General features: G+C 34.9%; 1 protein-coding gene across 8 annotated transcripts in view; it reads left to right on the top strand.

Moving 5' to 3' along the window:
- NIPBL (NIPBL cohesin loading factor) overlaps positions 1–13,782 on the top strand; it is a 153,935-nt gene extending 140,153 nt beyond the window's left edge. For 7 of the 8 annotated variants that reach the window (XM_080362076.1, XM_080362077.1, XM_080362078.1 and 4 more), the window contains 16 exons: positions 699–752; positions 1,690–1,798; positions 2,380–2,516; positions 3,807–3,947; positions 4,267–4,360; positions 4,467–4,621; positions 4,895–4,985; positions 6,308–6,481; positions 6,906–7,096; positions 7,844–7,951; positions 8,493–8,693; positions 9,106–9,252; positions 10,691–10,986; positions 11,280–11,454; positions 12,060–12,245; positions 12,809–13,782. In XM_080362076.1, coding sequence (XP_080218202.1) covers positions 699–752; positions 1,690–1,798; positions 2,380–2,516; positions 3,807–3,947; positions 4,267–4,360; positions 4,467–4,621; positions 4,895–4,985; positions 6,308–6,481; positions 6,906–7,096; positions 7,844–7,951; positions 8,493–8,693; positions 9,106–9,252; positions 10,691–10,986; positions 11,280–11,454; positions 12,060–12,245; positions 12,809–13,174 — 2,625 coding nt within the window. In that variant the 3' untranslated portion in view covers positions 13,175–13,782. Of the gene's footprint in view, positions 1–698; positions 753–1,689; positions 1,799–2,379; positions 2,517–3,806; positions 3,948–4,266; positions 4,361–4,466; positions 4,622–4,894; positions 4,986–6,307; positions 6,482–6,905; positions 7,097–7,843; positions 7,952–8,492; positions 8,694–9,105; positions 9,253–10,690; positions 10,987–11,279; positions 11,455–12,059; positions 12,287–12,808 lie in introns of all 8 variants that reach the window. The other variant, XM_080362080.1, reaches the window with a different exon arrangement.
- Positions 13,783–14,013: the final 231 nt, after the last annotated feature.

The raw sequence follows: 14,013 nt of genomic DNA, 5'->3' as shown, positions 1-14,013 counted from the left end.
TTTTAGTAGCAGCAAATTAAATAGCATGTCTCCAAAATAACAAAATCTATCTCAGATAAAATGTTTTAACTTGTAATGAAAATGTGTTGTGTAAAATCACTGTGCCGAGAAGGTGTTTTAATATCAATTATACCAAGATTTAAGTATCAAATAAAGTACTCATTTCACTACTTAAACTTATGGATTTAAACTTCATCCTGCTTTTCAATATTTTTACAAAATGGTAGTCCAGCTTGTGTTTTTCCAGACTGAGAAGTCAGTTGATTTGACTTCAGCTTAACTTTCAGTTCTCCTGCCAATTCCACTTTGGAGCACCTGTGAGCTGTTCCTGACATATGATACCAGCGAAGGCTTTATTTATATGCAAATATATATACATACACACACATGTTCATTTTTAATATGTCAGGCTTATATTTGTGCTTTAACCTAAACAAAATGTTCTATGATCTCAAGTAAAATGTGTAGGCCTTGTGTTGTATGGAATAAGAATTCTGAAGTCATTTAAATGGTGAGAAATATTTTTCAAATGCAGAAGACAGTTTTGTATGTCCAAAGAGATAAAATCATTATACTGAATGAATATGAATATATATCTATACCTGTTTACTGGTCTTTTAAAATGCCGTCTGTATTTAAGAAATTTTCCTTCAGATTCCTTTTTTTATTAACCAGTTTATTCTCGAAAATACTCCTAGGTTGCGGCTTGTAGAGATACAGGGTATGATTGGTTTGAACAGCTTCTTCAAAATGTAAGTAATGAATTTTGAATGTATGATAGAATTTAAATATATCTTTTGGTACTAAAGCACACTGAAGGGGGACTACAAAAGCAGTCCTTTACAGTGGACAAATTCAATTCATGCTCTTTAAATACTGACCTTTTTTTAATCTTCATTGATGCAATTTTGTCTGCAACAGTTTCCATCTTTCCATATGATCTGTTTTAAGAATGCTTCACTTCTTGGTTATGGGAAGGGTTTTGGTTGGTTGGTTTTAATTTCGTAGTCTTCTCAATAATGACAGAACATGAAGTCCACAGCTAAGATACTTAATTCTGAACTGAAGCATCTAGTGTAGTGTAGAATTTTTTTTTTAAATGATAAGCATGTTTTCACAACCAATGTGTTTGTTACGGGGTTTATAGAAGAAGTGAATCTTCAGAGTATAGGTTGCTTCTATATGATACTTTGTTTTTTCTAAGAATTGAACTTGCTTTGTCTTTATCTCTTAGCCTATGTTGTTATTCTGCTCTACCTCGTGTATGCACTGGTTAATTTTTAAGCGAAAAACCCTTGTGATTTTACTTTAGCCTGGAGTGCCATGAAAATAGGTAGCCAAGTAAACTAGAGCTTCGTAATGCCTGTGCTGAAGAAAAGGCTATAGTATGGTCTCAATCCTCCTTAGGTATTAAAGGATCTTCATGGACACAATTTCAGTACCTGAAGTCATACAGAAAGCGGCTAACTGAAAATGTTCATAAAACTATGTTTGATGTTCATCTGATTTTTTTTTTTCTTAGTGTCAAAAACAACATTACTTTTGAATTTGCTCTTTTTTTCCTAAACATTTCAAAAAAACCTTCTAAATGCTATTAGTTACTGCTGGCAAGTATGACTATGTTATTGGTTTTGGCATTATTTCATTAAGCACAAAGTTAGCTCTCATTTTCTATTTCATCTGCTACAGCTGTTGAAGTCAGAAGAGGATGCCTCATATAAACCTGTGAAGAAAGCCTGTACTCAACTTGTTGACAATTTGGTTGAGCACATTCTTAAATATGAGGAATCTTTATCAGGTAATATTATTTACAACCCCTTACCCAAACTCCTTTGAATTTTGTATGATACTGTAACAGTGGTTGTTCACATTACTACCAGGAGAAGTTACTGTTACAGAATTCCTGTCACAAAACTGATGCTAGTGCATTACTGCTTTTGAGATCATTGTGAACTTTTGAGAACTCTATAATAATAAAGCTTCCATAATTGTCACTAGCTAACCACAGATAACAAAACTAGTTTTAACGTAGCTTGTTCAAACTTTTAGATCACTAAAACCAAAACAAACAGGCAGGTTTTATTCAAATTAGTATGTTCTACAGTTGTAATATAAATCATTGACTGAAGCAGTGTCCTGTATACAGTAAGTAGTTTAAAAGCTAGTGATGTCTTCAAAGCATTGCTTCTTATTTCACATATTTTGTAGTCATATACAAATATTGACATTATGTTCTCATCTCTAATCTAATAAGAATATTCTATATTGATTTTGAAATATATGAAAAAGATATTCATATGGTGCTTAAGCCATGTCTTTTTAATTGCTCAAATATTACTTTGTTTTAATATCCTTTTTATGTTTTCTAATTTCTTACAGATTCTGACAACAAAGGTGTGAATTCTGGTCGCTTGGTTGCTTGCATAACCACTTTGTTCTTATTCAGCAAAATCAGGCCCCAGCTAATGGTCAAACATGCCATGACCATGCAGCCATACCTGACCACTAAATGTAGTGTAAGTAAAGAAATTTTTTTTTCCCCTCTATAATTACGCATGGAAGTGAATGGCTGTCTTGTATACTTGATGAAATTGAAGGTAGGAAAAGAAAAATTAGAATTGTGGGTTTATTTTGTGGGCATCGTGGCTTCTGAAAACACTAGATCTTTTTGGTGATGGCTAGAGCTAGTGTTTTTGTATTCCCCTGTAAGACAGTCTATCTCACAAAAATGGTCAAGAGCTATAATGCTGAACCACCCACTCCAGTAAAATGTCCCCACTTCTCTGAAATGTTGTGGCACATTCTGCCGTTTTGATTAGCACAGCTGGATCAGTGGAGGTTGTGATGAACCCTTGATCTGGCAGGAAGGAGCAGGGCAGGATCATGCAGCCATGGCTCAAGGAGGAGTGTTGGCTTGGAGGGTGGCAGCAATCCATTACATTAGGTCAGCTGCACATCGCAGGCTTGAGAGTCGTTGTTAACAGCTTAGACTGTAGGTATAGCCTAGCATTTTCCAGACTGAGCCTTGAATCGTTCTCTAGGCACATTTGCAACAGACTTTTAGAGCTGCTTCTGATCAAACAGTATAGGAAAGGGTTATCTGATCATTTACTCGCTGCAGTCATAGTGGGTTACATCAGTTGAGATAAAATGTAGAATTACCACTGTCAGCTTGAGTACGTTGAATAGCTTGATAGTAGCATTTGGGAATTATCCTATCCTGATTAGTGAGCTTGATTTGTCAAAAAAGTAGATTTCTAGCAGGTTATATCTGTAATAGATAAATTCTTTCAATAAATTACTCGCTTAGAATACATACACAGTCATGATAACGCAAACAAGTTACAATTTTAATTGTAATTTCTACATTTCTGTACATTATTGTCTGTTTGGTTTAAGGCACATAGAGTCATAACACAACTTCATTTTGTTGCTGATACCTGTTCGCTGGTGTTGTGTGTTCGCTAGTGTGCATGTGTCAGGAAGAGTTCCTAGATTTATTGTAGAACTTCAAAAAATTATCCAGACAAGTTTTCAGGTCTATCGCAGCCTTGATGAAAGGTGAATTTCTGCTTGTATGGATTTTTTTATTTCCAAAAGTTCTGTAGAAGACAGAACAAGCTGTCATAATAGGATGTAATTTCATAGCAGATGCAAACTTCGTAAACATTCTTCTAGATCATTATCAAATACCTTACATGAATTGGTATATTTGACTATGAGTGCATGTTAATAATACTTACAGGTATTTAGCTTATAGTTTACATGACCAGAAATGTTAAATGCTACAAATACTGTTGTTTCAGACACAGAATGATTTCATGGTGATCTGCAATGTTGCAAAAATCTTAGAGCTTGTAGTGCCACTAATGGAGCACCCAAGTGAGACTTTTCTTGCCACTATTGAGGAAGATCTCATGAAACTCATCATCAAATATGGCATGACGGTAAGCTTTTAATTTCTACTGTTCAATTGACTCAATTTCGCATTGTGAAATACATTATTTTGGTTTAAAGAAAGTCTGTCTTCATTATGAAGATAACTTTCGAGCCATGAGAAATCAGTGTACTTGTTTTACTGAAGTTTGTATGTGTTGTGGCTATATTTTATAGAGTTTGAGCAGGTTTTCAGAGCAGTCTAGGAGAGGGACAGTACATCTGGTAGACTGTTAGCTTTAGTTCAGCATAGCTTTTTCCTACATAACTTCACAAAAATCTCAGTTTAACTTCTAAACATATAATTCATTTGTTCTTTATTTCTCCTAGGTTGTTCAGCACTGTGTGAGCTGTCTTGGGGCTGTTGTGAACAAGGTCACCCAGAACTATAAATTTGTGTGGGCCTGTTTTAATAGATACTATGGTAGGTAGAACCACAACATGTAGTTGTCACTTTTCAGTTTTGGCTACAAGTCTTATCTTGGTGATGAACCACAATTACTGTGATAAAAACATTTATCTTACTGTAGGTGCACTTTCGAAATTAAAAAGTCAACACCAAGAAGACCCCAACAGTACAATACTTACTGCCAATAAACCAGCACTCCTTAGATCACTTTTCACTGTTGGAGCACTGTGTCGGCATTTTGATTTTGATCAGGAAGATTTTAAGGGCAGCAGTAAGGTAAAATAACTTGCATTTACTTTTCATGTCTTAGATGTATTGAATGCTCCACTTTAATTTGAAAGCAGATTATTCCTAGCCCCTTAAAGCTATGTGTCTTTTCATAATGCATACAGTATACCTTTTTTGGTTTTTAAATACATGGTTTTGCAAAGACCATGCAGTAAGATTGTGTTTCTCCCTTTCTTTTTGATACTCACATGCTTTTTATAAGAGATTAAAAACACCTGATTCATTTTCAAATATCTATTATTTTTGTTTTCATTTGCTCAGGTTAACATTAAGGATAAAGTACTTGAACTGCTGATGTATTTTACAAAGCATTCAGATGAAGAAGTACAGACAAAAGCTATTATTGGCCTTGGTAAGAAATATTAATAGCTCTTATTATTCTGCTATTGCAAAAATACATGCATATCAGTAAGAATTAATGTATTTGTTAATAGCAAGGGAGTTTGTTTAAAACCAGAATTTACTGTGCATTTTTTCTTGAGAACTGGCTGTACAAAGGGTTGCTAGTTGCATACTTCTGCAGCAGAGTGGATGCTTTTGACAGTGAATGCCTTTTGATGTGTGACCAAGTCTTAAATTGTAGTGGATTTCCAAAATAATGTAAATGTTATTTTTTCTCTACATGCAAGTATCTTGTAAGTCCAAATCTTGTTTTTCTGTCCACAAAGTATGGTTAAAAAAAAATAAACCTAGAAATAGTGCTGGAAAAACTTTCAATATTTTAAGCATAGGAGCAGATACGCTGCAGGAGTCAAGGGGACTCGGGCAGTTTATAGCAGCCAGGTAGTGCTCTGAGATTTCACAAGGCATTGAGATCGTCATAGTCTAGATGTTAGAGTTTCTTTTGGGATTTTAGCTATATTTCACTTTTAAATAGGTTCTTTATCTGAAGGCATTAGTGTGGTATTTCAATGACTTGCAGTTGTACATGAACTGCCATTAAATGGTTTGTATCATGTCCATCCTCTGCTTATGGACTAAAGCTGTACATGTGAGAGAATCTTTTTGGGGCAAATAGGCCTCAGTTTCTGGAAAAATTCAGTTCATGTTTATAGATTAGTCTAAAGAAAGTTGTTTCCCCAGCACCTGAGCTTGCATTCTAGAGTTTAACTGTGGACAAGAACTTGCCTCTTAATCCTGCTGTTTAAGTGGCTTTTTTAGATATCCTGCTTCAGTTCAGGGCGGGGAGGGCTCTGAGGATAAGGACCAAGACTGAATCTTTATTTGATATTCAGTGAGAAACTCTTGTGATATTTATAAATTTTTCCACATCTGCTCTGCCTTTGTATGAATAACTCTTCACAGTTTCAACAGGATGTTCTTCTCCACAATGGGTAACTTTTAGTAATGTTATTCCTTTGTTCTTGTGAGAACTCCTAGTCAGGCTACTAAGCTTGACATGCGCCCAGACCCATGTGACTCTTCTTAGTGCATCTGCCCTTGGTCAACACCCCATCTTTATCCATCAGAGTCACGGCTAATAGAACGGTCATGGCTGACAGCTATGGATGGTGTCCATGTAGAAAAGCAATACTGTTTGGACTAGAAAAATACTATGCTGTTGTGAGGAGACAAATTTCATACTTCTATTTTGAAGAAAGACTTAAAAAGCAGAAATACTATTTCTAGATGATAATAACGTGGAATTATTTCCTATTTTTTCCCCACCCTTAGGATTTGCATTTATACAACACCCAAGTTTAATGTTTGAGCAGGAAGTGAAGACTCTCTACAACAGCATTCTTTCAGATAAGAACTGTTCGGTAAACTTAAAAATCCAGGTATTAAAAAACCTTCAGACCTACTTGCAGGAGGAGGATACACGTATGCAGCAGGCAGACAGAGACTGTAAGTGTCAAGTTCTTCTGTATTAATGAGGCACACAAAATCTAACTTTCTGGCATACTATTACTAGATATGTGAACTGAGTTGAGTAAGATTGTTCTATGAGCAATAATATTGCACACAAAGTATCCTGGAATTATTTTTTGAAAGTTCATTATGTGCATAGGTATATACACATTATACGTGCATTATTTACTTCAGCGATGTATACATTCTGGAAGTAATCTAGAATGCATAATTACTGTAATTATGGTAGTAGTGCTTCTTATCAAAAGCTCCTCTAAGGTTAACTTGCAGATAGACAATAATAAATACAACATAAGAAATATTTTAAATTAAATACCTTAAGGATCAGCATGTGTCAAGTAGTGGCAAAGTAAATGATTATACTGTGTTGAGTGTGCTATTGCTTTTGTCCTTTTTACAGGGAAAAAAGTAGCAAAACAGGAAGACCTGAAAGAAATGGGTGATATTTCCTCAGGGATGAGTAGTTCCATCATGCAGCTATATCTCAAACAGGTCCTTGAGGCTTTCTTTCATACCCAGTCCAATGTACGCCACTTTGCTCTAAATGTCATTGCACTGACGTTAAACCAGGGTCTCATCCATCCTGTTCAGGTATGGTATTTGTTACTCAGGTTCTCAGAGGTTTTCTTGGTATATAAATATCCAGTTTTTCTCTTCCAGCTATGTTACAGTAATTTCTTATTGTAAAAAGTGGCCTACACAGAAAGCGTATTTAAATCTGTTTTACATTGTTTAGCCAATGAGATTTCAAATGCTGTGTTTTCTGGTTTTGGATCGAGATGTAAAAACCCAGCCAGTGCCTAAAGACCCCTGTACAAATGTACATTGGAGCATATTTCTGTTATAAATTTCAGGTGTATGCCAAATTGTTTTCTTCACTTGATTCTTTATCCTGGAAAACATCAGCTTGCTTCTACCTCAATCCCAATGTCCTCCAAACACTGTGGAATTCCAGAGTCATTGTCAGAATTTCAGTCATCACCTCCATTATTACTTGCTTACATGATATTTTTGTAATTATTTTTTTATACCGCTGCCATTGTGAATGTTCAGTCATAATTGTGGGGTTTTTTTAATGGCATTTTTTTGTAGTGTAAATTGACTTTAGAGTTAAAGGGAAATAGCAGCTGAAACCTCACACACTTCTGTCATTCATCATGCTCGTCTCTCCTTTCTTCTATACTATTTGCTTGCAGAAAGTAGTCGGGGAGTAAGTTGCATAGTTCCCTAATCTAGTTTCTGCAGTAGTCAGAATATAGGAACAACAGCAGTATCGTAGAAGAAAGAAGACTGAGAAAGAGGAGGTAAAATGAATAATCATTTCGTTTATTTTTCAAGTGTGTGCCGTACTTAATTGCTATGGGCACAGATCCAGAGCCCTCTATGCGAAATAAAGCTGACCAGCAGTTGGTGGAAATAGACAAAAAATATGCTGGGTTCATTCACGTAAGTAATTCTAATTTAATGTTATACAAAATGTTGTTATGTTCTCTAGTGATTTAAACCTGAATGTTCCTCAGCTGCAGAAAAAGAATATAAAGTAACAGCTAAACAATAACTATAAGCATTTGTAAGTAAGATCTTGACTCTCACCTGTTCGGAGATTTCTATTCTTGGAAACAAAAAGGACATAATAATTTGCAGTGTCTCTTGCAGTCAAAAATTTAATTTATAGTTCATAATAATAGTTTCCTCACTGAATAATACTTAAGAGCATTTATTTTATAAGAGGTAAGGATATCTGTTTCATAATGTTTAGTAATGATTTTCCTGTATCAGTGGAATGTTTCTAAATGAATTTACAGTGAAAGCTATTCACAATACATTTTGATCTCTGCCACAAGTTCTGTTTTAATCTACTTGACAACTCAAAAGATAGTATCACCTCAGTGCATGTTTTAAAGTTAAACTTCAGGTAAGCATCCTCTTAAATTTTACTGCTTTGAAAACAGTAGTTTAAATAAAAATAAGTATATTTCCATTTCAGATGAAAGCAGTGGCTGGTATGAAGATGTCTTACCAAGTACAGCAGGCTATCAATACCTGCCCAAAAGATCCTGTAAGAGGTTTTAGACATGATGAATCATCCAGTGCATTGTGTTCACACCTGTACTCCATGATCCGAGGGAACCGTCAACACAGACGAGCATTTCTAATTTCTTTACTCAACCTTTTTGATGATACTGCAGTAAGCATGGCATTTCTTTCACTTAAAAAGAAACCAAAATACAGCATTACAAGCTCAAATTCTCCCTTCACAATGTATTTTATGACGTAATTATTGATAACTTAATTTTCCTAGTGTGCTTTGTTTTGCTTTGCAATATAAGGTATTTGCCTATATAGTATAATGTATTTGTTCCTTTTCCATTATTCTGTACCTTTCTATTCCCAGTTTGGACTGATCAGAAATAATACATCTTCAAGTATGACTGCATTTTGCATCTACATGTGTTGTTTAGAGTGGGTTTGAGAGTGAAAGTAGAATACATTCTGTGATCATGTTTTTGCTCTAGATTGTTAAGAACAGAGGTTAAGTGTGTAAATCTTAAGATATTTGTATGTGTATTTATGTGTACATTTGTTTTTTTTACTTCCAGAAAACAGAGGTGAATATGCTCTTGTACATAGCAGACAATCTAGCTTGTTTTCCTTATCAAACACAGGAGGAGCCATTGTTTATAATGCATCATATAGACATTACACTATCAGTTTCTGGTAGTAACCTACTACAGTCATTTAAAGAGGTATGTACATTTACATTTCAGTATATTTATTACGGTGGCAACATAAGCTTCTATATAATTTGGTCAATTTTTCAGTGAATACAGTACCATTATTATTATATGGACCAGTAGCACTACTTTGTAAGAAGTTAAAAAACAAGCAACACATGCTGTTCTGCCCTGCATCTGGTAGACAGTAGTTAAAAACTCTTGTTATATTGCTGCCTACAGTTTTAAAAAAAAATTATTAACTTTGAGATCTTAATATCAAATCTATTATCATTCCCTGATATGGCTGAATAATAAGTAATTGCATGCATCTGTAAGCACATGAACCCAGAATCATCATGAAATACTAGTTTATTGTGATTGTTTTTATAATTTTAATAATAAAGTCCAGTTGGATGTTCATTTTGTTATCAAGTAGCTGATGGCAATTGCATGTGTCTTGCCTGAGAGACTTGAAATACATTGTTTGTTGCAAGAAAAGAATGCCCAATATATCTTTTCTTAAGGTAGAATATAAGAACCTAAATCACAATACGGTATCTGTTGTTATGGCAATACACAACCCTGTAACAAAAAGGCCTCTGCTGCTTAAAGACTTCAATGTCTTCATTTCCTGGACAACTTTAACAATAGAAGGTAACAAACTGTCAGGAAGCAAACTTGTTTCTAGAATGTCCAATCTGACTAGTAAGTATGAGTCAGTGTTGGTGCCTGGAAAGTACACTGCTTTGAACTCTCACCCTACCCAAGTTGATTTTAAGCTGCTAGAAAGAGACAGTACGTTCTTCAAACAGGGGAGCAGTGTGTACCATCCAGCACAGAAAGAATGAGATCCTGCTTAAGATATCTTATGTTCTATATTATGAAAAATCACACTATGTGTGTAATAATGCACGTGTGAAATTCTGTAGCTCTACAGGTAGTAGAATTGGTTAGTATTACTACTGTGTATGGTCACTTGAAGGTTTCTCTGGTCAGCACTGTACTTAGTGTTGCAGAATTTTAAGAGACAAGGATTAAAGCAAGCTTGGACTTATCTGTGCCAGTGTACATATGGAAATCTACGTGACACAGAGAAATTATATCCAGCTAAAAGAGAAACAGATATTCTTCCTGATTTATTGTGTTTGGCCCTCTCTACTGCATTTTACTGTCACCCCTAGCAAATTTGAGCAGCCTTTTTAGGAGTAACCTATCAGTGGATACTTATTGGTCACTTCCTTCTCTACCCACCTTGCAAAAAATGAGCTTTGGATCAAATTTTCAGCATCTTTTTGCCATAAATAATTTTTGTTTTGAATATCAAGTTATAAATTAATAACATTGTTCAGGGAATTCTTGTTAATTTAAGCCAGTAGTTATTCTTGAATGATTATTATTTTTTTTTTTAGAAACATATATGATGCTACTTACTCTAATTTTGAAATGTGTGTTAATTTCTGTCTCGCAGTCTATGGTGAAAGACAAAAAAAAGGAAAGAAAACCTTCATCAGATGAGGAGACTGAGAGTGACAGTAACAGTGGTAGTGACAGTGAAAGTGAGGAGGAAGCTTCAAAGCCTCGGAGGTTACGGAAACGAGTAGAATCTGATTCAGATTCCGATGAAGAAAATGATATAAATTCTGTGATGAAATGTTTACCAGAAAATTCAGCTCCTTTAATTGAATTTGCAAATGTTTCCCAAGGCATTTTGTTACTGTTGATGCTGAAACAGCATTTAAAGAACCTCTGTGGATTCTCTGATAGGTAAGGATATTTAGGTAATAGGCCATCTTGTAATCTAGTGAGGTCTTTGTAAGGATAAAGTTTGGAAGGTGTTTTTTATAGTTGGTTGTAATGAATTGCTTAAGCCATACATTTGTATAAGAGAAAAAACAAATGTGCTAAGTTGAATGAAATGAAACTTTGGCTTCAAAAAAGCAATTATTTCATTTCTTACCAGGATGTCTCTTGTATATGAAATACAATTTTAAAAACTTTTCCTTGAAGCTACTTTGAACTTTCCTTAAAAGCCCTTCCCTTTTGTTTTCTTTAAACAGTAAAATTCAGAAATATTCCCCATCTGAATCTGCAAAAGTTTATGATAAAGCGATAAATAGGAAGACAGGAGTGCATTTCCATCCAAAACAAACTCTGGATTTTTTGCGGAGTGATATGGCTAATTCCAAGATCACTGAAGAAGTGAAGAGGAGTATAGTAAAACAGTACTTAGATGTAAGTAAACTTTCTTTGTGGAAACCCTGGAAAACTAGGTAACACAGTATAAGTGTGAAATTAGGTGCTGATGTATTGGATGAAGGTTTCAAAAGTTAATACTTCCTGGCAATCTTACCCAATGTACTGGTAACCTACCACTTCTTTTCAGGATGTTTAGCAATCTGTCTTTCAAAGTCTTCTAATAAGTTCAAACACAATGAAAATTAATTTCAGCTAAAGGATATTCATCTTTATGGAGTGTTTTCTAATTTGTGTTATCCATCTTGTATACCTCTCCCATATAACTTGTTCACTTTATCTGTGACTGTTTCCATAAGAGGAACTGAGAGCAGATCTAGTGTATTTGCCGCCTCACCTACCTGTAGTCTTTAAATATCAATTAGAGAAAACTTACAAATTTGGAAACACGGGAAGAAAGCTTTTACATATCTACTAAAACAAGAGAGGAAAGTAAAATCTATAAGCTATTGAAGTTCGAAGTTGTCTGCTATTTGTTTCACCCTGTTTCTTTACCTTTCCATTTGTTTTTTATTTAATATAACTGTGATACAACTGTCTATTTTTGAAGTTACAATGTGGACCTATCTGATGTTTTTTCATAGTTCAAGCTCCTTATGGAACATTTGGATCCTGATGAAGAGGAAGAAGATGGAGAGGTGTCAGCTAGCACAAATGCTCGGAACAAAGCAATTACCTCGCTGCTTGGAGGAGGCAGCCCTAAAAACAATGCAGCTGAGACAGAGGACGATGAAAGTGATGGGGAGGATAGAGGAGGAGGCACTTCAGGGGTGAGGCGGAGGAGGAGTCAACGTATTTCGCAGCGTATTACGTAAAATGATTTTTATGTGCTTATAAATGTCAGTCTATTATATTAAATGTACACCAAGTAATGTAATCCACATGAAAGAAAGCATTTTGTAGATAGAGATTCTCTACTTAACCGTTTATACAACTTTTGTAGAAAGTTTAACAGAAAAGACAATAAAAAAAAAAAAAACCTAGACAATGAGATTTATCCCATATAAAAAGTTATTAATTTTCCTTTGGAATGTACTGTGTGTTATCCTTTCTATTGTTGCCAAGTTTATATGTAGCTTTATGATTCATGTGTATATATAATTTTATATATCAATAAGAGATAAAGACACGGGTACAAATTAAGAGTATGTGGTTTTACAAGGATATGTTAACCCCTTGGCGCTGGCGGTCGCGGTGCGTCTCATTGCCGGCAATGGAATGTGTGCCGGGAAATCCCAACTCCCGGCGTCAAGGGATTAAAAGCAATAAAAGCAATAATTTCACTAAAGTTCTTTTGTGTAACACTTGGTCTTTTTTCCCCCCAATGTTTTAGTCATTGAGAAGGTCAAAACGAAATTCAGACTCTACGGAGTTGGCAGCACAGATGAATGAAAGTGTTGATGTCATGGATGTCATCGCTATTTGCTGTCCAAAGTACAAAGATCGACCACAAATTGCAAGAGTAGTACAGAAAACCAGCAATGGCTTCAGTGTTCAGTGGATGGCAGGCTCCTACAGTGGCTCCTGGACTGAGGCTAAGCGCCGTGATGGCCGCAAACTGGTGCCTTGGGTAGACACTATTAAAGAGTCAGACATTATTTACAAAAAAATTGCTCTAACGAGTGCTAATAAGCTGACTAATAAAGTTGTGCAGACTTTACGATCGCTGTATGCCGCCAAGGATGGAACTTCCAGCTAATGAATTTGTACATGCAGCCAAATTTACAGGAATTGAAATAACAGAAAAACTTGAAATACCAACTTTCTGGCAAAAAAAAAAATCAGTTAAATGAAGAGTAAGAATGGAACCTGCGACGCAGGAAAAAAGAAGGAAATGTTTGGTAAACATTTTTGTGGGAGCTTCCTTCGCTGTTGTGCAGCAGAAACTTCTCAGTTCATTTTTACTCCCACTGTATTATAGTTTAACAAAAAAATTGTTTATATCTTGGAAAAAAACTTTCTGTTTAAAAAAAATAAACAAGTGAATGTTGGAAATTAGTCTGTTAATGTTCTTAATAAAGTGTTCTTGGAGTTTAACCTAGCAGCGGATGGCTTTCTTTAGCTTAGCCCAGTTTCCAGGGAAGCATTGTTTTTCCAGGCTGTAAAATGGCAGAATCTCCTGGATATATAATTTATTCTGTTGAAGAAAAAAAAAAAAAAGGAAAAAGAAAAAAAAAGGAAAAAAAAAGCATGCAGTATCTATGACCTATCTGCAGGAGGAGTTTTTGTAAATGTAGATTTTGATGTATTAGGTCACCCTGAAATAATACAAGAAAAGGGATCCCCAGCAAACCTGGTGGAACAAATACTGCAATAAATTTTTTTACTTCTCTTTGTTACTTGTCTGTTTCCATTTGAATTTCTTATTGTAAAGATATGTTTAAATCCATTTATATTATTTTGCAGTCTTTTATGTAAAATTTACTATATCAGTGGTTTTCAAAACAAGGCATAAAATATTGTTTATACAGTTTGTATAGGCTGACTTCTGAATAATTGGTATCTTTTTATTTTTATCCCTTGAAGGGTGTAAACACA

This window comes from Nesoenas mayeri (genome assembly GCF_963082525.1).
Source record: "Nesoenas mayeri genome assembly, chromosome: Z".
NCBI lineage: Eukaryota > Metazoa > Chordata > Aves > Columbiformes > Columbidae > Nesoenas > Nesoenas mayeri.
This window is presented reverse-complemented; position numbering and strand designations above follow the sequence as displayed.